A 24,611-nucleotide genomic window follows, 5' to 3' on the forward strand; every position below is an offset into this window, starting at 1 on the left:
TACAACTTGCAAAATAACTTAGATAAATTTAAGAGTAATTAAGCATACCTAACTCACTTACCAACCTTGAAAAGGTGGATTCATCCAGTGGCTTGGTAAAGATATCTGCAAGTTGCTTTTCACTTGGAACAAAATGTAATTCCACAGTACCATTCATCACATGTTCCCTTATGAAATGGTACTTGATGTCTATGTGCTTTGTCCTTGAATGTTGCACTGGATTTTCAGTGATGGCAATTGTACTTGTTTTATCACAGAAAATAGGAATCCTCTCAACTTGCAAACCATAGTCTAGCAATTGATTTTTCATCCATAAAATCTGTGCACAGCAACTGCCAGCAGCAACATATTCAGCTTCAGCTGTAGAAGTAGAAACTGAATTTTGCTTTTTACTGAACCAGAACACAAGCTTGTTTCCTAGAAATTGACAAGTTCATATTGTGCTCTTTCTATCAATTCTACAACTTGCATAATCTGCATCTGAATAATCAGTTAGATCAAAAACAGAATCTCTAGGGTACCAAATGCCAAGTTTTGGTGTTCCCTTGAGATATCTGAAAATTCTCTTAATAGCTATCAAGTGAGATTCTCTAGGATCAGCCTGAAATCTAGCACATAAACATGTACCAAACATTATGTCTGGCCTACTAGCTGTTAAGTACCGAAGTGAGCCAACCATGCCTCTATAACTTGAAATATCCACAGACTTTTCAGTAGTGTTTAGTTCAAGCTTAGTTGCAGTGGCCATGGGAGTTTTTGCAGATGTGCAATTCATTAGGTCAAACTTCTTTAAAAGATCAAAAATATATTTAGTTTGACTAATTAATATTCCATCACTAACTTGCTTAACTTGCAAACCAAGAAAGTAAGTTAGTTCTCTCATCATACTCATTTCATACTTACTTTACATCAATTTGGCAAACTTTTTGCAAAGTTTCTCATCTGTAGAGCCAAAAATAATATCATCTACATAAATTTGAACAAGTATACTAGAGCCATTAACATTTTTGAAAAATAAAGTTTTATCTACAGTACCTCTTGTGAAATGATTTTCCAAAAGGAACTTTGATAAAGTGTCATACCTGGCTCTAGGTACTTGCTTCAGTCCATAAAGTGCTTTCAGAAGATAATAGACATATTCTGGAAAATTTGGATCTTCAAAACCAGGAGGTTGACTAACATACACTTCTTCCTCCAAATCTCCATTTAGAAAGGCAATTTTGACATCCATTTGATAGACCTTGAAATTGGCATGGGCTGCATAGGCTAAGAAGATTCTGATGGCTTCAAGTCTTGCAACAGGAGAAAAAGTTTCATCAAAATCTATTCCTTCTTGCTGACAATAACCCTTAGCAACCAATCTAGCTTTATTCCTGATTACTATGCCATTTTCATCCATCTTGTTTCTGAATACCCACTTGGTGTCTATTGGATTCTTTCCTTTAGGCTTGGGTACCAGCTTCCATACATTATTCCTTTCAAATTGGTTTAGCTCCTCCTGCATAGCTAAAATCCAATAAGGATCTAACAAAGCTTCTTCTACCTTCTTTGGTTCTTCCTTCGACAGAAAGCTGCTGTATAGACATTCTTCCTGAGTTGCTCTTCTTGTTTAAACTCTAGAAAAAACATCACCAATGATAAGCTCAAAGGGGTGATCTTTTGTCCATTTCCTTTATTGAGGTAGATTAGCTCTAGATGAAGAGACCTCATGATTGTCTTGATGTGTGATTGAGTTTTGATTGCTAGAAACTCCCCCTGAGTTTGTGGATCTTTGATTTGAGAAAGGGGAATTTTCTATAGGTGATCTGTCTTGACCTCCTGCTCCTTTTGATAACCCGACGGATGGTGAATTTTGAGTACTGACGGATGAGGCAGGTTGTCTTCTGACGGATAACACAGATTGCCTTCCGATGGATGAAGCATTATGCAACTCGACGGATGTTGAGTTTTGTGCTTCATTGGTGGTAGATTTGTCTGCATTGTCCTTAGACACTGTTTCTTGATCACTCTCATTATCACTGTCATCACTAACCATCTCCACATTGTCGAATTTGAGGCTCTCATGGTAATCTCCATCTTTCAGTCCTTCAATCTTTTTATCATCAAACACAACATGTATAGATTCCACAACAATGTTGGTTCTTAGATTGTAGACTCTATATGCTTTACCAACATATCGAACAAAAATTCCTTCATCTGCTTTAGCATTAAACTTCACATTTTGATCAGTTTGATTTCTCAGGATATAACATTTGCAACCAAAGACATGAAGAAAGTTTAGAGTTGGCTTCTTATTCTTGAACAATTGATAGGGAGTCATGTATCTTGCTTGATTAATCAGAGAAATGTTCTGAGTGTAGCATGCAGTATTTACAGCTTCAGCCCAGAAATATGTTGGTAGTTTAGATTCTTCAAGCATTGTCCTTGCAACTTCTATAAGTGATCTGTTCTTCCTTTCAACTACTCCATTCTGTTGTAGAGTCCTTGCTGCTGAAAACTCATGCAGAATCCTATTTTCTTCACAAAATGCTCTCATGACAGAATTCTTGAACTCAGTTCCATTGTCACTCCTGATTCTTCTAACTTTGAAATCGGGATAATTGTTGACTTGCCTTATGTGATTGATGATGATTTCACTAGCCTCATCTTTAGACTTTAGAAAATATGTCCAAGAGAACTTTGAGAAATCATCTACAATTACTAGGCAAAATCTTTTCCTTGAGATGGACAATACATTGACTGGTCTAAACAAATCCATGTGAAGCAGTTGCAAAGGCTCTTCAATTGCTGAATCAAGTTTCTTCCTGAATGATGCTTTAATCTGCTTCCCTTTTTGGCAGGCATCACACAGTCCATCATTTGTAAACTCCACTAGAGGAATGCCTCTTACTAGTTCTTTCTTTACCAGCTCATTCATGGTCTTGAAGTTTAAATGGGATAGCTTCTTGTGCCATAGCCAACTTTCATCCAGACTTGCTTTACTGAGAAGGCAAGTTACAGATTCTGCTTTGGATGAGTTGAAATCAGCTAGATACACATTTCCTCTTCTCACACTAGTGAGAACCACTTTGTTGCTTTGATTATTAGTCACAACACAGGATTCTTTGTTGAAGGTTACTGAATTGCCTTTATCACAAAGCTGGCTGATACTCAACAGATTGTATTTGAGACCATCCATTAAGGCAACCTCCTCAATGATGACATTGTCCTTTGAAATCAAGCCATATCCCACAGTATAACCCTTGCTGTCATCTCCAAAAGTAATACTTGGGCCAGCTCTCTCCTTAAACTCTGTGAGCAGGGTAGAATCACCAGTCATGTGTCTTGAACAACCACTATCCAAGTACCAAAGATTCCTTCTGTAAATGAAATCAAGTTGAGTTTGGTACCCAAGTTTCCTTGGGTCCTGCCTTGTTAGCTTTCTTCTTCTGTTTCTTAGGTTTTATCTCATTTGACTTAGGAATTTCAGATTCTTCCTTAGTCATTTGGGTTGGACCTTTGAAATTATTCAATGCAACAGAATTATCATGCATATTATGGCTAACAGGAAATGGCATGCTTGGTATAAACATGTTATTCCAGTAAGGCATGCTAAATGGCATTTGAGGCATACTGTATACAGCATAATATGGATTAGGTGCAAATGGCATATTAGCAAACTATGCATTCATGTTCTGTGTAGGCATAGCATTAACAGGCATGGGAGGCATGGCATTCATGTTAGAAAATTGAGACTGAACAGACATGTGAGTAGACATGGCGGATTTGCAATTAACAGACAAATGGTTTACACTACCACACTTGACACAGATTTTTCCAGGAGCATATTTATCAGGTGTGTAGTTATTGTGTTTGTTAATCCCTACTTTACCATTCCTATTGTTTTTCCTTTTAGTCTCTATTTTTACCTCAATTTTCTCAAGTCTGTCACTTAACTGTTTGACAGTCATGTGACCAACACAGCCTTTTTCCCTTTCTTAACTTGACTTGAATCTCCTGAAACAAAGTTCTTGGAAACAGACCCATACTTCTCATTCAGCTTGATTAGTTTGGCTTTGCTAATGGGCTTGCTCACAGCCGACGGATGAGGATTTTCATCTTTCGACGGATAACACTTTTTGTTATCCGACGGATAGTCCCCATCATCCGTCGAGTCTACATCTGTTAGCAAACCATCTACCAAATTAGGTTCTAGTTTCTCTTTGCTCTTTTTCCAGGCTTCATCATAAAAAGACTCAATTCCTTGAACTTTGGTGATTTGAGCATGGACATCCCTGGATGTTTTCCATGCTTTAATCACCTCTTGTTCACGCTCGAGCTGCTTCTTTAAAATCTCTTCCTTTTTCAAGGACTCAGTTAATTCCTCCTTGGCAATCTTACACTCAATTCTAAGTTTCTCAAAATCAACAAACTGAGACTCAAGCACATTATTCCTCTCACTTAAAAACAAGTTGTTTTATTTGATTTTAGCATTTTCTTTAGTAAGAGACTTAAGTGTAACACGCAAATGATATAATTCTGTAGACATGTCATTTATGGCATCATTACACTCAACTTTAGATAAATATGCAAGGTTTGTAGTAATTACCTGATTGCTTGAGGAACTTATCTATGTTTCATCAGACTTGGCCATTAGGGCTAGATTGACATAGCTGACATCTTCATCTTCATCCAAACCATCTGTTGCCCAGTCATTCTCTTGTGTAATAAAAGCCCTTTCCTTTTGTTTGAGTAGATCAAAGTATTTTTGCTTATAATCCACTGACTCAAACCTTTTCTTACTGGAATCTGACTTTCTACACTCATTTGCAAAATGCCCTGCCAAGCCACATTTGAAACATTTGAATTTTGACTTATCCACCATATTTCTATTTGGCTTGGCTGCTCCAAAGTTCTTCTTGAACTTGAGCTTGGAAAATCTCCTGGAAAGAAATGCTAGGTTCTCATCAATGTCCTCCATGTCATCTTGGCTCAATGAATCTTCACTTTCTACTGCAAGCCCCTTGCACTTGTTCTCACAGACCTTAGAAGTTGACTCAACAGCTTCCATCTTCACTTCCTTCTCCTTTTCCAAATCAGCAACTAGTGCAATGGATCCTCCTTTCTTCTTTCCTCTCTCCATCCTTTCATCCTGCTCTATCTCAAGCTCATAGGTCTTCAGGATGCCATACAGTCTCTCCAAAATAAACTCTTTATAATCTTGTGAGTTTCTTAATGAGACTGTCATTGGTTTCCATTCCTTTGGAAGAGATCTAAGGAATTTTAGATTAGAGTCTTTAGTCTGATAGACTCTTCCATGCAACTTAAGAGCATTTAGTAGTGTTTGAAATCTACTAAAAATGTCAGTGAGTGACTCACTTTCCTCATTGTGAAAATGCTCATATTGTTGAATCAAGAGCTGCATCTTGTTTTCTCTAACTTGCTCAGTGCCATCACAGATTATCTGTATAGTGTCCCAGACTTCCTTGGCAGTTTTGCAGTTGATAATGTTGTCAAACATGTCTGCATCAACTCCATTGAACAGAATGTTCATGGCCTTTTTATCCTTCCTGACTTGTTCAATGTCAGGATCAGACCATTCGTGCCTTGGCTTAGGAACTGATGGCTCGTTTCCTGTTGCAGCTCTCATTGGAATGTGAGGGCCTCTTTTTATGCAGTCCACATAGGCCTCATCTTGAGAAAGTATATGGAGATGCATCTTTACCTTCCAATGATGGTAATTATCTTTATCTAGAAAAGGAATCTTGACTCCAACATCTTTCTTGTTCATCTTGCTGAATTGTTTTGATCTTTAAACTCTTTGTAGATTAAGAGCTTGCTCTGATACCAATTGTTAGTCCCTTAACAATATAGCAAGAATTACAAAAGGGGGGTTGAATGGAATTCTTGAACCTTTTTCTTAAAATAAAAATGTTCAAACTAGAATACTAATATAAGTGTTTTGATTAGCACAATGCAGAATAGAAACTTAACTGAATCAAAACATAAGTAATTAAAAACAAGAGTCTTTAAAAACTTTCTGGTGGATTTAAACAATTCCACCAGAGATATATATTATATCGAGAGAACTCTATATGCAGGAATGCTCACAGTTGCTTACAAATTTGAACTACTGAGAATACAGAGAAATGCTAATAATTCTGCTTACAAAGATTACTCTGTTTGTGTATCTCAGCTTTCTTTTCTATTTGCTACGTTCTTGGTTTATATATTACCATGATTACAAAGTCAAAAAGACTGAATAAATATAAAAACTATCAGTCTTAAGCTTTGCTACTTTTCGTCCTCTATTACCCAGTTAATGGGCTTCCACAGTAGATTTGTATACATCTCGACGACCGTGCCCTGTTGTCACTGTTCAACTGCTGTTTGAATTCTTTATATGATCATCCGTTGGACTTTATGAACATCCGTTGGATATATGATCATCCGTTAACTTTATGAACATCCGTTGATGGCTTCATTGATCATTTGTCGACTGCTATATTAAGCATCCGTTGATAGTCATTTGATCATCCGTCGATGGCTTTATTAATCATGCGTCGGTAGCTATTTTGGCACTTGACTTCATTTCACTTATGCAGAATTACAAGAAATCATTTATATACAATTAATCAACCTATTCTGCATATCTAGTTAAAGTCAACATGACTTATAGGCTACTACAGAATCTATACAAAGATGTATACAGACCTGTGCTACAGACTCATTATTACATAAGCTACTCACTCGATGGATAGTAAGTCATCATCCGTCGGGACTATAATGAGTTATCCGTCGGGACTATAATTCTTATCCGTCGAGTGCTACATTATTTCACTAAGTAAAATCTACTTAGATGTTTTATTTATGTAATCATCAAGTACACAACATATGCACAACATACTGCACGTCAGCATCATAACTTGATTATTATCAGGATTTAAAAGTCATCAGAATATGGCTCCTTAACTGGAAAAGTGAATGTTTATTCCTGTAATTCTTCACACAAATACTGATATGGGTAAATCAGAACTTAATCATCAGAACTTCCATCAGAACTTGTCCTCAGAATTTATGCAACTGACACTTACACTGTTCATCTAAAACAACATTTATCACCACAGTAATTTTCATCATTCATATGGAGTGTATGTGTGTGTGCATTAAGCTAAATATCAGACAAAGGGTAAAGTCTTATTCACTTCAGTACATCTTTGAAATAAGGCATAACTAAGAACTTTGCTCAAAATCTATCATTATTCTGAAGTCTACTATAGAAGGAGTTCATGCATAAGTCCACCTCAACTCTTTTGTGCTCATTTTATGCATCTTTTGAAATTCCTTTCTACAGTGGCTTCTCAGTGTAAGTGAGTCACAACTTTTTATCAGAATTTATGCTATTATCAGAGTATTTCTCCAGTAATCAGAGAATGTGAAAAGTCACCAAGAAAATTTTATTTTGCTTTTCTAATACATATTACTTAATACCAGCAATGCACTTGGGTCTTCCCTTCCATATTTTTACTCTAGATCTCAAAGGAGTACCTGATATTTATTTATTTGTTTATTTATTTTTATTTATTTTTTATAAGTGAGGCTTATCAGTACTTAGTACATCCATCAGATTTACTAACAACAGAACTTAACAGATAAGAAGCACTATTCTAGTTTTTGACTTAGTAATAAGATACACAAAGTAAACTTTAACTAAGCTCAATATCAGAATTTGCTTGTGTTAAAAGATTTCCACATAAACAATTACTTCAAACATGGGATTATTAGTATATTAAAGACTACTAGGTCAGTATCTAGCACAATTATCCTCATTGGATTGAATAGTCACAGAAACATTCATATCACTATCAGAGTTTAGAAATTCCCACCAGACAACAATCAGCACTTAGAAAATTTCTAATTAAGCACAGAATACACAAAGATAGTAATATCTGTAAATACTGATCATAAAGTCTGATGTATCAGAACATAAACTAAGCAGATTTAGAGAAAGAACCTGAAACCATTCCAAGTTCATTTACCAATCTTGTAAAAGTAGCTTCACATAGTGGTTTTGTGAAGATATCTTCTAGTTGTTGATCTGTTGGAATAAAATGTAATTCGACTGTACCTTCATCCACATGTTCCCTAATGAAGTGGTACCTAATGCTGATGTGCTTTGTCATTGAGTGTTGAACTGGATTACCTATCATAGCAATAGCACTTTGATTATCACAGTAAATAGGGATTTTAGAATATGTTAACCTATAATCCAGTAACTGATTCTTCATCCAAAGAATCTGTGCACAACAGCTTCCTGCAACAATGTATTTTGCTTCTGCAGTTGATGTGGAAATTGACTTCTGTTTCTTGCTAAACCAAGAAACCAATATGCCTCCAAGAAATTGGCAGCTTCCACTTGTGCTTTTCCTGTCAATTTTGCATCCTGCAAAATCTGCATCTGAGTAACCTATTAGCTTAAAGTCTTATTCTCTAGGATACCACAATCCTAGATCAGCTGTACCCTTAAGGTACTTGAAAATTCTTTTTACAGCTGTTAAGTGAGGTTCTCTTGGATCTGCTTGAAATCTTGCACAAAGACAGGTATCATATATGATATCAGGTCTACTTGCAGTTAGATAGAGTAGTGAGCCAATCATACCTCTGTAATCAGTAATATCTACTGATGTACCAGTATCCTTATCCAATTTTGTTGTAGTGGTCATAGGACTGGATGCACTTGAACAATCTTGCATTCCAAATTTCTTCAACAAATTTCTGGTGTACTTAGATTGACAAATAAAAGTTCCTTCTTCATTCTGCTTGACTTGAAGGCCCAGAAAATAGCTAAGTTTTCCCATCATACTCATTTGATATCTTGACTGCATTAGCTTGGCAAACCTTTTACAAAGTCTGTCATTTGTAGAACCAAAAATGATATCATCAACATATATCTGCACCAAAAGTAAGTCATTTCCATGGTTGAGATAAAACAATGTTTTGTCAAAAGTCCCTCTATTAAATCCACTTTCCAGAAGAAACTGAGCTAATGTCTCATACCATGCTCTTGGAGCTTGCTTAAGGCCATAAAGTATTTTATCAAGTCTGTAGACATGATAAGGAAATTTTGAATCTACAAAACCTGGAGGTTGTTCAACATATACTTCTTCTTCTAATTCTCCATTAAGAAAAACACTTTTTACATCCATTTGAAAGACTGTAAACTTTTTGTGAGCAGCATAAGCCAAAAATATCCTTATGGCTTCCATTCTAGCAAAGTCAGGATCTCTAATAATCAAGTCAGGTGTATGTGCTTTAGTCCACTTCCTTGCAGATGGAAGGTTATCTCTAGAACTGGATGCTCCCCCATAATCCATGCTGTCTCCATCAACATTTTATGATGCTCCCGCTGAAATTATGCTCTCTGATTTGGATCCTTCAGAATTTGAGTTTCCAGAATTATCAGAACTTGAGTTTCCAGAATTATCAGAACTTGGCCCATCAGAACTTGAAGAGCCTGTTCTAGATTCTGATGCTTCTTGAGATGTGGTTGAATCTTCAATATGCTCCCCCTGCACAGGTGCATTTTCCTTTGGTGTAGTTATCACAGTTTCAATGACATCAAAGTTTAATCCATCAGAATTTGCAGTATCAGGATTGAGACTGTCAGGATTTAGACTGTCAGGATTTACAGAATCAGAATTTAAAACTTCATTCTCAAATCTCAGCTGATCATGATCATTGAAATTTTCAAGTCCAGTAATCTTCATATCATCAAAAGAGATATTGATAGATTCCATGACAACCCTTGTTCTTAAATTGTAGACTCTGAAGGCTTTTGTGGAAAGTGGATATCCAACAAAAATTCCTTCATCAGCTTTTAGATCAAATTCGGATAGCTGTTCAGGATGAGTCTTAAGAACAAAACACTTGCATCCAAATACATGAAAATACTTCAGATTTGGCTTCTTTTTCTTCACCATCTCATAAGGTGTCTTTCCATGCTTGTTGATAAGTGTTGCATTCTGAGTAAAATAAGCAGTCTGCACAGCTTCAGCCCAAAAATAGGTTGGTAACTTTGCTTCATCAAGCATAGTTCGTGCAGCTTCAATAAGAGTTCCATTCTTTCTTTCAACAACTCCATTTTGTTGTGGAGTTCCAGGAGCAGAGAATTCCTGCTTTATTCCTTGTTCTTTGCAGAACTCTTTCATAATCAAATTCTTGAACTCAGTGTCATTATCACTTCTTATGATTTTCACAGAGTCTTTAACCAATTTATCCAGTTATTTGACATAATCAATCAAGATAGATGCAGTTTCACTTTTTGTGTGCAAGAAATACACCCATGTGTATCTGGTGAACTCATCCACTTTGACCATAGCATATTTCTTCTTTGCAATAGACATGACATTCACTGGACCAAATAGATCAAAATGTAGTAGGTGATAAGGCTCAAGAATTGAAGATTCAGTCTTGCTCTTGAATGAAGATTTTCTTTGTTTTTCCTTTTGACAGGAATCATAAAGGCCATAAGGAGCAAATACTGATTTTGGCAATCCTCTCATAAGATCTTTCTTGACTAGTTCATTTATATTGTTGAAAATTAAATGAGAGAGTTTCTTGTGCCAATTCCAGCTTTCTTCAATTGATGCTCTACTTAATAGACAGACTGTAGAACCATCAGTACTTGCTGAAGGCTTGGCTTCATAAATGTTACCATGCCTGTATCCTTTCAGAACAACTTTGCCTGTAGATTTGCTTACAACTTCACAGCGTTCTTCAAAAAAATCCACATGATAACCTCTGTCACAGATTTGACTAACACTCAGTAAATTGTGTTTAAGTCCTGAGACTAGAGCTACTTTTTCAATGATGACATTCCCAAGATTGATATTGTCATATCCCAGAGTTTTTCCCATGTTGTTATCTCTATAAGAAACACATGGGCCAGCTTTCTCCACAAATTCTGATAGCAGGTCTTTATTTCCAGTCATATGTCCTGAACATTCACTGTCCAGAACTAGGAAATTTTTCCTGTTGCCCTGTAATCACAAAGACCACTAATGATTAGTCTAGAACTAGGAGTTTATGTTCTTATTCTTCCTGCAAAAAGAAGCCAGATGGTTAGAATTTCCACAGTTATAACATTTCTTTCTAGGAGCATTAGGAACAGGCTTATAATCATTACTTTTATTCGCACCTACCTTTCCATTCCTATTTTTCCTAGGTGGATTTACCTTGTTTACATTCTTAACATCTTTCATCTTATACTTAAGCTGCTTCTTTGTCATTAAGCCTATGTTAACTTCAGTTGGCTTATCCTATTTTGGTTTGTCAGAAGTCAATTTCTCTTTAACTTCTGATTTATCAATATCAGACTTTACAGCTACAAAATTAACAGGATTTACCTTTAGCTTTTGTTTAACAACTATATGCTCAATTTCTACAGTTCCTTTATCATTCTTATCATCTCCATAACCTAAGCCCTCTTTCCAGTTTCCACTACTTAACAAATTCTGAGTTGTTCTGCCAGAGTTAGTCCAAGTCCTGATAATCTCTCTTTTCTTTTCTAACTCAGTTTTTAGAGATTCATTTTAAGCACTTCATCTCTGACATAGAAAGCATCATCTCTATCTTTCTGAGTTTGATGGAACATAACTAACTCTTTTTCTAAATAATCATTCCTCTTTTTATAAGCAAGATTTTCAGAAGTTAATCTTTCACATGTTAAAGTTTGATCTCTATAACTAATGAACATAGTTTTAAGATATCTTCTCAACTCAGTAGTATCATCAGTATGAAAGGCATAAGTTGTTTGAGGTACCTTTAACTCAGCAACTTCAGAACTGATATCAGCATTTGCCATCAAGGCATAGTTCACCTCACTTTCAGAATCTGAAGTGTCTGTCCAGCTTTTCTTCTTTGTGACAAGTGTCTTACCTTTGTCACTCTTAACTTTCTTGCAATCAGGAGATATGTGGCCTTTCTCACCACAGTTGTAGCATTTGACATTTGAGTAATCTCCTTTGTCAGACTTTCCTCCTTTGCCTTCAGATTTTCTGAAACCTTTCTTATCAGAACTTGCACCTTTCCTGGAAAACTTCTTTCCCCTTCTGAATTTCTTGTATGCAATCTTTGTGATTCCTTTCACCATAAGAGCACACAGCTTCATCATCTCTTCATCAGGGTCCATCTCAGATAGACTTTTTGTTTCTGAATCATCATCACTATCAGAACTTGGTGACTCAGTATCAGACTTTGTGATGAGAGCCTTTCCTTTTCCTTTCTTTGAGATAACCATTTTAGGGGATTCCTCCTCAGCCTTAAAAGCAATTGTCCTTGACTTTCTCCCATGCCTCTTGCTTCTTTGATCCATCTCAAGTTCATAAGCCTTGAGCATACCATAAATTTCATCAAGAGTAGTTTCATCAAGAGCATAATTGTCTCTTATAGTTGTGGCCTTCAAATCCCAACTTTCAGGAAGAGCAAAAGGAATTTCAGATTAGTATCTTCAAGATCATATTCCTTATCCACCAGTGACAGATCATTCAAGAGTTTGACAAATCTATCATATAAACCAGTCAATGACTTATCAGGTTTTGAGTCAAAGTGCTCATACTCTTGAGTGAGTATAGTCCTCATGTTCTTCTTAATTGAGTCAGTTCCCTGACATCTTGTCTCCAAGGCATCCCATATCTCCTTTGCAGTCTTGCAGTTAATTACCCTGTTTGACATGACATTATCAATGGCACTGTGCAACAAATGTCTTACCTTTGCATCCTTTATAATAGATGAGATATCTTCAGCTGTATATTCATTTTTCTCATTTGGTACAGTCTGTGTTGGCTGATCTGTAACTACAACAGAGAGCTTGGTTGGCTTGTGTGGTCCTTCATTAATTCTGTCAAGGTATTCTGGATTTGTAGCTTCCAGAAACATAGACATCCTCACCTTCCATATGGAATACTCAGAAGGTTTCAGTATGGGAACCCTAATAGTCTCATATCGATTATGGATTTGAGTCTTTGGAGTTTCTTCAGTTTTGGTGGGCTTGGTTGGAGTTTGTACTTCTTCAGACATGATATTTTTGGATCTTTATTGTATGTATGTTAACAGATTGCTCTGATACCACTTGTTAGGTCACACACACTGTAGAAGGGGGTTGAATACAGTGTTTACTATAATCAAATCAAATATAAGAACTAAAGTAACAGAAAACAAATTTTATTCAACACAATAAACTTTGTTACAAAGAACTGTCCTCTCTCAGTGATGAACAAATTATCACGAGAGCTGCTAGGGTTACAATGAATAATAAACTCGATTATAATAACACATATAGTGTAAACCCTATGCCTGTGTTTATATACTACACAGTTACAAGATAATCTTCTAATTGATATCGAATACAATTCTGCTTCCTAATATATATCAATCAATTATCTTTTCTTCCAAGTATTCTATTCTTCATAGAATTCTTCTCCATGCATATCTCTTCTTATGTTTGTCTTGATCTTCTTTCCTTTCAATCAACCGCCTTCCTTATCTGAACGTCTCATTAAGTCCTGATATTATCTCCTGATAAATATCTCCTGATAACTTAAGTTCTGACAACTTAAGTTCTGATATCTTAAGTCCTGACTTCAGTATAAGTACTGATTTCCAGTTAAGTCCTGATTTGTCCTGTTAAGTAAGATCTGAAAACTAAACACAAATTATATTAGACATGACATCACAAATATATCTAACACCATAAATTTCATCAAGAGTAGTTTCATCAAGAGCATAGTTGTCTCTTATAATAGTAGCCTTCAAATCCCAACTTTTAGGAAGAGCTAAAAGGAATTTTAGATTTGAATCTTCAAGACCATATTCCTTGTCCACCAGTGACAGATCATTCTAGAGTTTGACAAACCTGTCATATAAGTCAGTTAATGACTCATCACTTTTTGAGTCAAAGTGCTCATACTCTTGAGTGAGTATAGTCCTCCTGTTCTTCTTGATTGCATCAGTTCCCTGGAATCTTGTCTCCAAAGCATCCCATATCTCCTTTGCATTCTTGCAGTGAATTACCATGTTTGACATGACATTATCAATGGTACTATGCAGCAAATGCCTTACCTTTACATCCTTGGCAATGGATGAGATATCTTCATCTATGTACTCACTTTTCTCCTTTGGTATGGTCTTTGCTGGCTGATCTGCAACTATAATAGAGAGCTTGGTTGGCTTATGCGGTCCTTCATTAATTCAAGGTATTCTGGATCTGTAGCTTGCAGAAACATAGCCATCTTCACTTTCCATATGGGGTACTCAGAAGGTCTTAGTATGGGAACCCTTGTAGTCTCATATCGACTGTGGATTTGAGTCTTTTGAGTTTCTTCAGTTTTGGCGGGCTTGGTTGGAATTTCTGCTTCTCAGACATGATTGTTTTGGATCTTTACTGTATGTTTATTAACAGATAGGCTCTGATACCACTTGTTAGGTCACACAACACTGTAGAAGGGGGTTGAATACAATGTAGAATATAATTAAATCGATTTCGAACACAAGTAACAGTAAACAGATATATTAGATATAATAAACTATGTTTCAATGGAACTGTTCTCTCTCAGTGATGAACAAATATCACGAGAGCTGCTAGGTTACAATGTATGATCTTCTCGATTATGAAAACACATATAGTGTAAACCTATGTCTGTGTTTATATAGTACACAGTTATAAGATAACTTCTAATTGATATGGAATATAATTCTGTCTCCTAAAATATATCAATCAGATATCTTATACAATTATTTCAGTCCTCTAACTCTTTTCATGCATATCTTCTTTTTGTATTAGTCTTGATCTTCTTTCCTGTAAATCGGCTTCCTTCCTGAACTGTTAGTCCTCCAGTACTTAAGTTCTGATATCCATATTCTGATATTATCTTCTGATAATCTAAGTCATGATATCCTTAAGTTCTGACTTTCAGTAAGTACTGATATTTCATATTTATTAAGATCTGAAAACTAAACATGAAATAAATTAGACATGACATCTCAAATATATCTAACAATAACAATGAGATTCTTTATAAAATTCTTATTACAACACATGTGGTTTGATGCTTCAGTGTCAATAATCCACATGTTTGATGAAAAATTCGGTAAAGAATGAGTATGAAACTATTGGCCATACCTGCCATGGGAGTAATATGTTCTTCAGGAGAAGAAAAATTATGTTGTTTGTTATTCATCATGAACATCATCATTTGATTCATTTTAGTCTTTTGATTTTGCAATTGTTCCATTGATGGAGATACAGAATTCTTCCTGCCAGAGAAGAAACCACCAGAGTTCTGTGCAGGACTTGGAAAAGCACCTTGCATTTGTGTATTACCAGCAGAAGGAGAAAAGTTATATAAAGAAGCATGGTTAGCAACATTTAATGCATGTGGTAACTGTCTGAAACCAGAAGACTGAGTTGCGTCAGTGTTCTGAAACTGAAATTCCTTTGCCTTTCTTCTTGTCTGGGTAGCCAATTAATTTGAAACACTGTTTTTTGAGATGACCATCTTTGTGGCAGTAAGAACACTTCAATACAGATTTATTAACAACAAATGACTTATTGTCATTACTTTATGAAATTGCAGGTGTGTGTTTCCTGAAAACCAGCATGCTGAATAGAAGATTTATGAGAAGCTTCTGTAACTGCACCTAGAAAAGAACTAGAGATATGGATTCCTTATTTCTATTTCTCATCTTGCTTAATGAGAGAAAAGGCATGTGATAGACTTGGCAGAGGTGTCATCATCAAAACTTGTCCTCTGGCCACAACATAACTATCATTCAATCCCATAAGGAATTGTAATAGTCTCTTCCTTTGTTCCCTCTCTTCTTGTAATTTTGCAAATCCACATTTACATCCTCACTTGCAAGCATTCACAGATTCTAAGGCTGAGTATTCATCCCACAAATTCTTGAGTTTATGATAATAGATCTCAACTGAGTTATCACCCTGCTCTAGGGCATGAATATCCTTCAACACTTGGTATTCTCTATGACCATTAACACTAAAGAATTGACCATAAAGCTCCTCCCATATCTCTTGAGCAGTTGTTACAAAGTCCATTCCATTACTAATTTCTTCAGATACAGTGTTTAGAATCCAGCTTATCACCATATTATTTACCCTATCCCACTGAGATCTTAGTGGTGAATCATCATCAGGTTTAGGACATGTACCAGTAACTAGTCCTAATTTATTATTTGTTGATAACGTAATAGTCGTAGATCGTTTCCACGCTCCATAATTGTCCGTACCAGATAATTTCTTAGCAATGAGAACAAGACCAGGATGATCTATATTTTGTAAGTATAGAGGATGCAAATTCGAATCAATCGAAGGTTCATCAACAATAACAAGTATAGTTTTCGTTGTTTGGGTATTAGTCCCTCTATGATTACAAGTCACCATATTATCATAAGAGATTTTAGACATCTGAGACCTAAGAAGATGTGAATTCACATATAACAATAACAAGAATTGTAAAAGCAAATTTGCTCAACAAATTCATCATATGTCGATTATACGGAACAACGAACAAGATCAAAACACACAGTATTTCAACGATGAAGAATTTAACTATTATTAGTGAATCACCAGACTGATATCAACTAATATAAACTAATTTGCAGAAAGTAACACGAAATTGATTGAAAAAACCTATTATTCAGGTCAAAAATCAAGAAACGAAGCTTTGTTGATCTCCAACTATTTCGCCATTATCTTGATTTTTTGTAGCTCTGATACCATATAGACTTTACATACTGTGTATAGAGAGAGATGGAGAGAGAAAGAGAGAGACATTAATAGAAATGATAGATTGAAAACTTAATAAGTAAGATACAACTGTCTTTCTTTTTATAATACAAAGTCTACCTCTAATATTATGACACGTATACATGTTGACTTAGTTAACTGTAACTAACTCTTTTTACTAAAAGCCACCAATAGCTTTCTTTGTATCGTTGATGTAATTTGCTGAAATATGTCTTTAATAACGTCCACCATAAAGTATTTCACTTGAGTTTAAAACGTAGTAGCAAATTTCCATAACATAAATGCTTTCAATCTTCATCAACTGAATCCAACTACATACATATGTTGAGAGTAGGAAGCATGGATTCTTTGGTAAGCCAACGAATCCCCGTATCCCCACGCACCCCGTATCCCCATGCACCCCGTATCGGATACTCGGATTCTTGAGGATACTTAATTACTCATAATATCTCACCTGAATTTTTTCTTTTACACAATTTGTACAATAAAATTAAATGATTTGACACAAATTGTTGTGATTTTGATGCTTATATCATATATTTGTATCAATTTATACAAAATTATCAGTTTTGCTACTAAATTGTATCATTCTTACCATCAAATATATATTTATAATATTATTATGTATGCCGTATCCCGCCGCACCCGAATCCCCATAATTTGAATTTACCGAATTCCATGTATTCCCGTACTACGCACCGCCGAACCCGCACTCATGCTTCTTATCACTCGAGACTGTCCCGCACGCAGCATTAAACTAGCGAAATGAGGCCAATGCAAATAAATTCCTGTGTGAAAATGATATTAATAAAACAACTTCCCGCTGAGTAAAGAACATAAGAAAACTCTGCACGAAAACTCTGTCAAGCCATAAATTGATTCTAAAAAAAGCTGCAATAGAATGATTTAGGCTTAGTCTGCTTAAGTTAAGTTTTATCTGTATTCAATCATCTTGGAGTAGTATGGACTATGCACGTTCAATCTTTATTCAAATTGAAGATCCGGCTTCATTCGTTCAATATTACAATATGATAGAAGGCCATGTTAAAGATACGAACTTGATGAAGCTTTACTTCTGCATCATCAAATGCATTATATAAAAGTCGAGTTAGAATTTTTTTGACATATCCATCTTCTGAAGACTTGTCCGGTACTACACGGTCATGAGAAAGAGGGTAATGATTTATGGGAGCATTTTCAAGTTTGAATTTGATAAAGATCCGTTTGTATAGTTTAGTAATTTTTGGGGGTAATGTGAATTGTGGGAATACGCATTGTTATGTTTTTGAGAAAGAGTAGTGTGTACTTACCCCAAATCGGTTCCCAAAACTTGTCACGAATGACGTGGCATGACATTTGTACATTTTAATTTATGGGCGTATATGAATGCACGCGTGGTCCCATCCCATTATCAAAAAAATTACCAAGTATGTCTCTTCCACATTAGCATTTGGGAACAATTTCAATGACCTAGCACTTCTCTTTGAGAAAGAGTAAAATAGAGCCAATATATTCTCTGAGGGACATTTTTATTTTTTTTGCTAAATATTATTTTCTTTATGGGACTTGTGAAGCCAACATAGTCGGTCTCCACTTATAGGCCATTTGTTTGGGTTTCAAGAAAAACAAGCTTGAAAGGTTTAACCCAATGGTATTAGAAGTATTAAACCGTTTCGGTGCTTGACTGTTTGTCAATGAGCCAACATAATCTCTCTCTACTCTCCAGCCATTTGTTTGGGATGGTGTCTTTGTAATTTGAGCAATTAAAGCTTGGAAACCAATTGGTCCTCAAAGATTTAAACTGGAACTTTAATGTTCCTTTTTGCTTGTAGAGTATGAGATAAGAATGAAACCTTTTGAAAAATCGTTAACAGAGTTCAATTAAAAAAATAATGTAAGAGGATGAAGTAGGAATAACGAAGTTGTTAATTGTTTTGTTAAAACCGTGCACAAATAATATCATACAGACAACATTCTTTTGCTCTTTTACAATACTTAATAGAAAGAATCACAACGCAATTACATTATACGATGCATCACACTTCTGATCTGAAGGTTGTGAATGTCTTTTTATACATCATCCTTATAACCAAATGATAAAGCAAATACGAAAAATCTACAGATGACACAAGGCCAACAAAGATAAAAGAAAACCTTTTAAATCTAAAGCAACAATATACAAGTTTCATCATAACTCTCCGACATAAAGAGATACCGGATTGGGTGGATACTTATGTAACATATTCTTCACCTTAACTACAAATGACTTGGTTACAAAAACTGAAGCACATACAAGCAGCAAAAGTATTTGGGTGAGTAGTTTCCCTCGTGAAAAAATCCAAATCAAACATTAAGTGACGAAAAACTTGATAATTAAACTAGGTGGTTATAACGGAAACATTATACACGATCAATTAGGTCGAGATTCATTACTGCTTACAAATTACATTAGAAGCTACAGAGCTTAGAGAGTCTCTCAGTGTTTCAATTTTACATCATAAAAAGAAAAAAAAAGTAGTCAAAGGTAGAAACAAATAAAGTACCAACCATGTAAATCTTCAAACCCATTGTTTGAATTTGAAATATTGAAAGAAAATTCAAAGATTGTAGAATCCAAAATCTTGCAAACAAGGGTGGCAGTCCTATCTTTAAGTATAGTATTTATCAACAGTTCCTCAGTGACAGGGAAGTGGATAAACACCATATCCAAGCTGTGATCATCATCAAGCTGATAATTAAGTACTAAGTATAATAACTAGATTAGGCCTCTCAGGAATCAAGCAGCCCTCGCTAGATAAAATCTTTCCAGGAGCAGGAACCCAATGTATATTAGTAAATTAAGATATTGAATGATAATTCAACCTTAAACAATCACTTCTCCGGTACTTTTCAGTCCCTGGTTACTAAATAGCGAATATCGAAGACAAACAAAGAAATAAGCTATAGTTGAAGTCAATTATCGCTTTTGATGGGGAGTGTGACTGTGCGAGAAGAAATAGCTTTAAACAGACTGATGCAGAAAGGCATCGCCATAGAAAACCCAATATCAGTTCTACAGGATGGGGAGGTTATGGAGAAAGGAACTCACTTCATTCTTGTAGAAAAGAGGGAATGTGCTCTACAGACTAATCAAACTAGATCATGTAACAACATGAACGAGGCAAACATCTGGTGAAAGGCTTTTTACTAAGTAAATCTCTCTTCTATATACCACCCCATATTTTTTCAGCAATCATCCCAGCAGGCCAGCCACAAGTAATCAGAATGATATAGTGATAATTAAAATTATTGAAATAAGCAAAAACTAGAAGTAAATCCATTCACTCATATTTTCATTCAGAAAACTGTATAAATAAACACAGGTACAAGGAAACACATAATTCATTATTTATTTGGCTTCTTTAGTGCAGTATATTATCCGTGCAAATATAGCATATAGAACATGATAAATTAAGTCATATATCATGACGAGTGATATATAAGCACATAATTTAGCAGAAAAGGGAAGAAGAAAGATAAAATGCTTGGGCATATATAACAAGGAAACTTAATTATAATCTAAAAGGATAGAAATATGAAAAACGCATAGGTACAAAATTTTCCATGTCAGTCTCACCAATATTACTACCTGCACTGCACAAGTTTGTCTCTTGCAACATGTAACAACTTAATAGCAACACTTATGTCAATGCGGTCTCGTGGAGTCTCTTTGGAACATAATATTCCCACTTCAAATATTAATGCCAGACATACCTCCATGATAGCCCTGCTGTGTAATTGGTTTAAATTCGAGCCATGTTCTTCTTGATGAAGTAAAATCCTTTGATCAACAATGTTCATCACTCTTTGCGGGAGGGCCTTCCTCACGTAGTCATGAAGATCTTTGTCATTGTCCATTAATATGCTGTTTTCTGTAGGCCGCTTTCCCGAAAACATTTCTAGTAGAAGAATGCCATAACTATAAACATCTCCCTCTGCAGATATCTCCTCGTACATTCCATACTCTGCAATACTAAAGGGTTTATATAATTGGAAAATAATAACATTTTTAGAAATATGATACTCCTCTATCTGTAAATTTCACATAATTAAGATCTCCAAGCAAAATATAGTAATGGTTTCACTCAATATTTAAAGTAGTATTCAATATTGATGAAACAACAGCAGGAAAAGTCACCTAGTGGAATGTATCTAATTGTTCCATGTATGCTAGTTGAACTCATTTGTGGTTGATTAACATCACTTGTAGCAAAAGAAAACCTCGCCAAACCAAAATCACCAATATGAGCAACGAAATTCTCATCAAGAAGAATGTTAGTTGGCTTTATATCGGAATGAATGATGCTGGCATGATTATAATGATGTAGGTAATCCACTCATAGTGCAACGTCAATGGAAATATCTAGTCTTTGGAGTAGACTTAAATTTCTTTCATTCCCTTGATGATGAGGGCTTGGATGCAACCAGCTATCCAAACTCCCATTAGTCATGTACTCGAAAATCAATGCTTTGAAGTCATTTCCCTTATGATTAATACTAGAGCATGCTGTGATGATCTTTATAAGATTCCGATGACGAATGTTCCTCAATGTTTCACACTCTGCCAAAAAACTCTTGTTGGCTCCATGTACTTCAAGCTTTAGTACCTTCACAACAACTGTATGTTTGGCTGATTCGAGAGCTCCTTTGTAAACGGAACCATATCTTCCTTCGTCGATCAAATTGTTGGGGGAAAACTCATTTGTAGCAAGTAAAAGGTCTTGGTATGAAAGTTTGGGATATTGGGTATCCTTTAGTATTGGAATTAAGTCATTCAACTTCGTGAAATTTCCACGTCGATTGAAAATCAAAATAAGACATGCTAGCAAGATACCAAGGGGTACAAGAACTAGAATGAGTATCATTCCAAGGGAAAATGTTTTTTTCTCATTCCTCGAGACTTTTACCGGACAAGCACGCAAATGCAATGCTTGAATACCTCCACAAAGCTCCAAATTTCCTATGATCGAAAAAGCACTAATATTTGAAAAAAGGCCTTCTTTTGACACTTGTCCTTCAAGCTTGTTGTGCGACAGGTTGAGAAATATCAAATGAAACCCATCAAAAAAACTTGGAATACTCCCAGAGATATTATTGTTTGAAAGATCTAAAAATGCAAGATTTTTCAAAGTTTTGAAAGAGGATGGAATTTTACCTTGAATATGGTTTCCTACCATATACAGCTCCTCTAACATCAAACATTCATAAAGGGTAGGAGGTATATCTCCTGTTAATTTGTTATACGAAACATCTAGTCCCACCAATTGTTTGAAGCTACCAATGTTGGATGGAAGTGGGTCGGTGAATAGATTATGGGATAAATCAAGGAGTAAAAAATGAGAAGAAAACATATTTGTTTTAGGTATTACACCTCTAAGCCTGTTGTTAGCAACGGAAAATTGCTCCAAAGTTGAGATGTTAACCAAGTGAGCAGGTATGCTTCCTTGGAGCATATTGTTCTCTAAATTGAGATAGAGTAATTGTGTAATGTTGCAAATGGAAGTTGGAATTGCTCCTGAAATATTATTTTCCCTCAAATTTAGTATGCTCAGCTTTGATAACTTTCCAATTGATTCTGAAATGCTCCCTGTTAAGAAGTTGTTATGCAAATCAAGTACTCTCATGTTCACAAGTTTTCCAATTTCATGGGGTATACTTCCATATATGTGATTTTTGAAAAGATACATTCTCTCGATAGCTTTGGAGAAGTTCACGATGGAATTCGGGAGCTCCCCTCTTAGACTACTCTTGTGTAAGCCCAATCTCTTTAAATGTGTACAATTGACCAAAGAATTGAAGAAGCTTAAGTCATCAGTCTGCATATTCTTTCCAAGTGGATTTTGACCCAGACCTAGCAGTTGTAGATAACGAAGGCTACCCAAATTGTTTGGTACAGGCCCAGTAATATGGTTTTCGGAGATATCAAGTTTAACCAAATTGGATGCATTAACTATTGATGGTGGAAGCACGCCTGAAAATCTGTTTGCACCAACATGGAAATCTTGTAGTATAGGAAGGGTGAAACCCAAATCTATTGGAAGCGTTCCTTCCATCTTATTCTGGTTAAGACCAAGAAAATAGAGGAAAGAATTGTTGTAAATTTGCATGGGAACCATACCAGACAATCTATTTACCGCCAATTCGAGAACCTCTAATTTTGCAAGATGAGAAGCCTCAAAAGGTATCTCCCCACTAAATTATTACCACCTAGATCAAGTACACGAAGAGATGATATATTTCCTATAGACGGTGGAATTGATCCGGTAAATAGATTTGTTGAAAGAAAAAACCCATCAAGCTTAGGCCAAGAAGAAAACTTAGTGGGTAGTTCCCCTTCAAGATTGTTGTTAGGCATACTAATATTTCTGATATCTACACAATGACTTAAATTGACAGGAAATACACCCTGAAAAGTATTGGAGCCCAGATAAAGGTGTTGTAGGTGAAGCAGTCGACCAATTTCATTTGGGATGCTCCCCCTTAGATCGTTACTGTATAGATAAAGAACACGAAAAGATGATATATTACCTATTGATGGTGGAATTAATCCGGTAAAATGATTGTTTCCGAGATCAAACCTATCAAGCTTAGACCACGAATCGAAGTCATTATCTAATTCTCCTTCAAGATGGTTATTGTACAAATGGATTACTCTGATATCTCTACAACGACTCAAATTGGTAGGAAAACCGCCTTCAAACGAGTTGTTTCCCAGAGAAATATATTGTAGGTGAAATAACCGGCCAATTTCACTTGGGATTGAGCCGTGAAAGTCGTTTCTATACAGGTAGATTGCCCTGAGTAAGGAGAGGTTTCCAATGTGAGCTGACAGAGGACCCGTCAAGTGCTGTGAGCTGAGGTTGAGTGCTGTCACCCTCTGCCGTCTGGTACTGCATGTAATGCCATACCACTGACAGAAGTGGATGGAATTGTTCCAAGAGTCTAGCGCACCAAACGGATCATCTATTATGGACATCTTAAAAGAAAGTAAAGCTTGGTGATCAGTTTCATTGCTTGAAAATGCAAATACATAAATTTTTGATGTTGCTAATGAAAGAAGAATAAAGAGAATGATGAATCGGAAAGTCATTGTAGTGCCAATCAGAAAAAAAAACTAGGAAGAAAGTATGGGTGCTGATAATAGTAATGCACATTCATACAACAAAACATAGTCCTTTTAACTAGTGCACATCGACGACTTCAGTAATTACTCAGAGAATGATTAATTGGACTGGATAGCAGTGGAAGGTGCAACTTGGGGGGTGGGTCCGGCGGCTGTTTTTTTTCGAGATAGAAACCTCAGACCTCGGCTTTTGGTCCCGTGAGAGACTTAGATGAAGTCAACGTGTCATTCTATAGGAGTATTTTTTGAAATTGGGAAACCTGTGAGTTTCTTGGAAAATATGGGTATAAGTCCCATATTGGTAAGTCATATTTTTGAGCATTATGACTAAAAGATGTGTGAGATATGATGATATTCTCTTAATAATGGAAATTATTATTTTCCATTAGAATTTGGCTCAAATATTATGGCATAAATTAATTTGATTTTGTTTCAGATTAATTGATATGGTGTATGTCTTGATATATTTAATCTGATTTTGTTTCAGATTATTTATGAAATAGAGTAGCTTGCAAGTATTACACCGATTCCATAATTAATGATATTTAATTATGGAAAAGAGTAGTGCACAAGTCTATCTACACCTATATAAACACCTCTAAGGCGTTAGGGTTAGACACACCAAAAACATATTCGCCTCTAAACACA

The 24,611-nt window shown here is 35.6% G+C and overlaps 1 protein-coding gene across 1 annotated transcript; it reads right to left on the reverse strand.

Moving 5' to 3' along the window:
* Nucleotides 1-21,177: 21,177 nt before the first annotated feature.
* Nucleotides 21,178-22,893, reverse strand: LOC141680484 (uncharacterized). Its single transcript, XM_074486699.1, has one exon. It carries the CDS (start codon nucleotides 22,891-22,893, stop codon nucleotides 21,178-21,180), a length of 1,716 nt encoding a protein of 571 aa, XP_074342800.1.
* Between the last annotated feature and the right edge of the window lie 1,718 nt (nucleotides 22,894-24,611).

This window comes from Apium graveolens, chromosome 8 (assembly GCF_009905375.1).
Source record: "Apium graveolens cultivar Ventura chromosome 8, ASM990537v1, whole genome shotgun sequence".
Lineage (NCBI taxonomy): Eukaryota > Viridiplantae > Streptophyta > Magnoliopsida > Apiales > Apiaceae > Apium > Apium graveolens.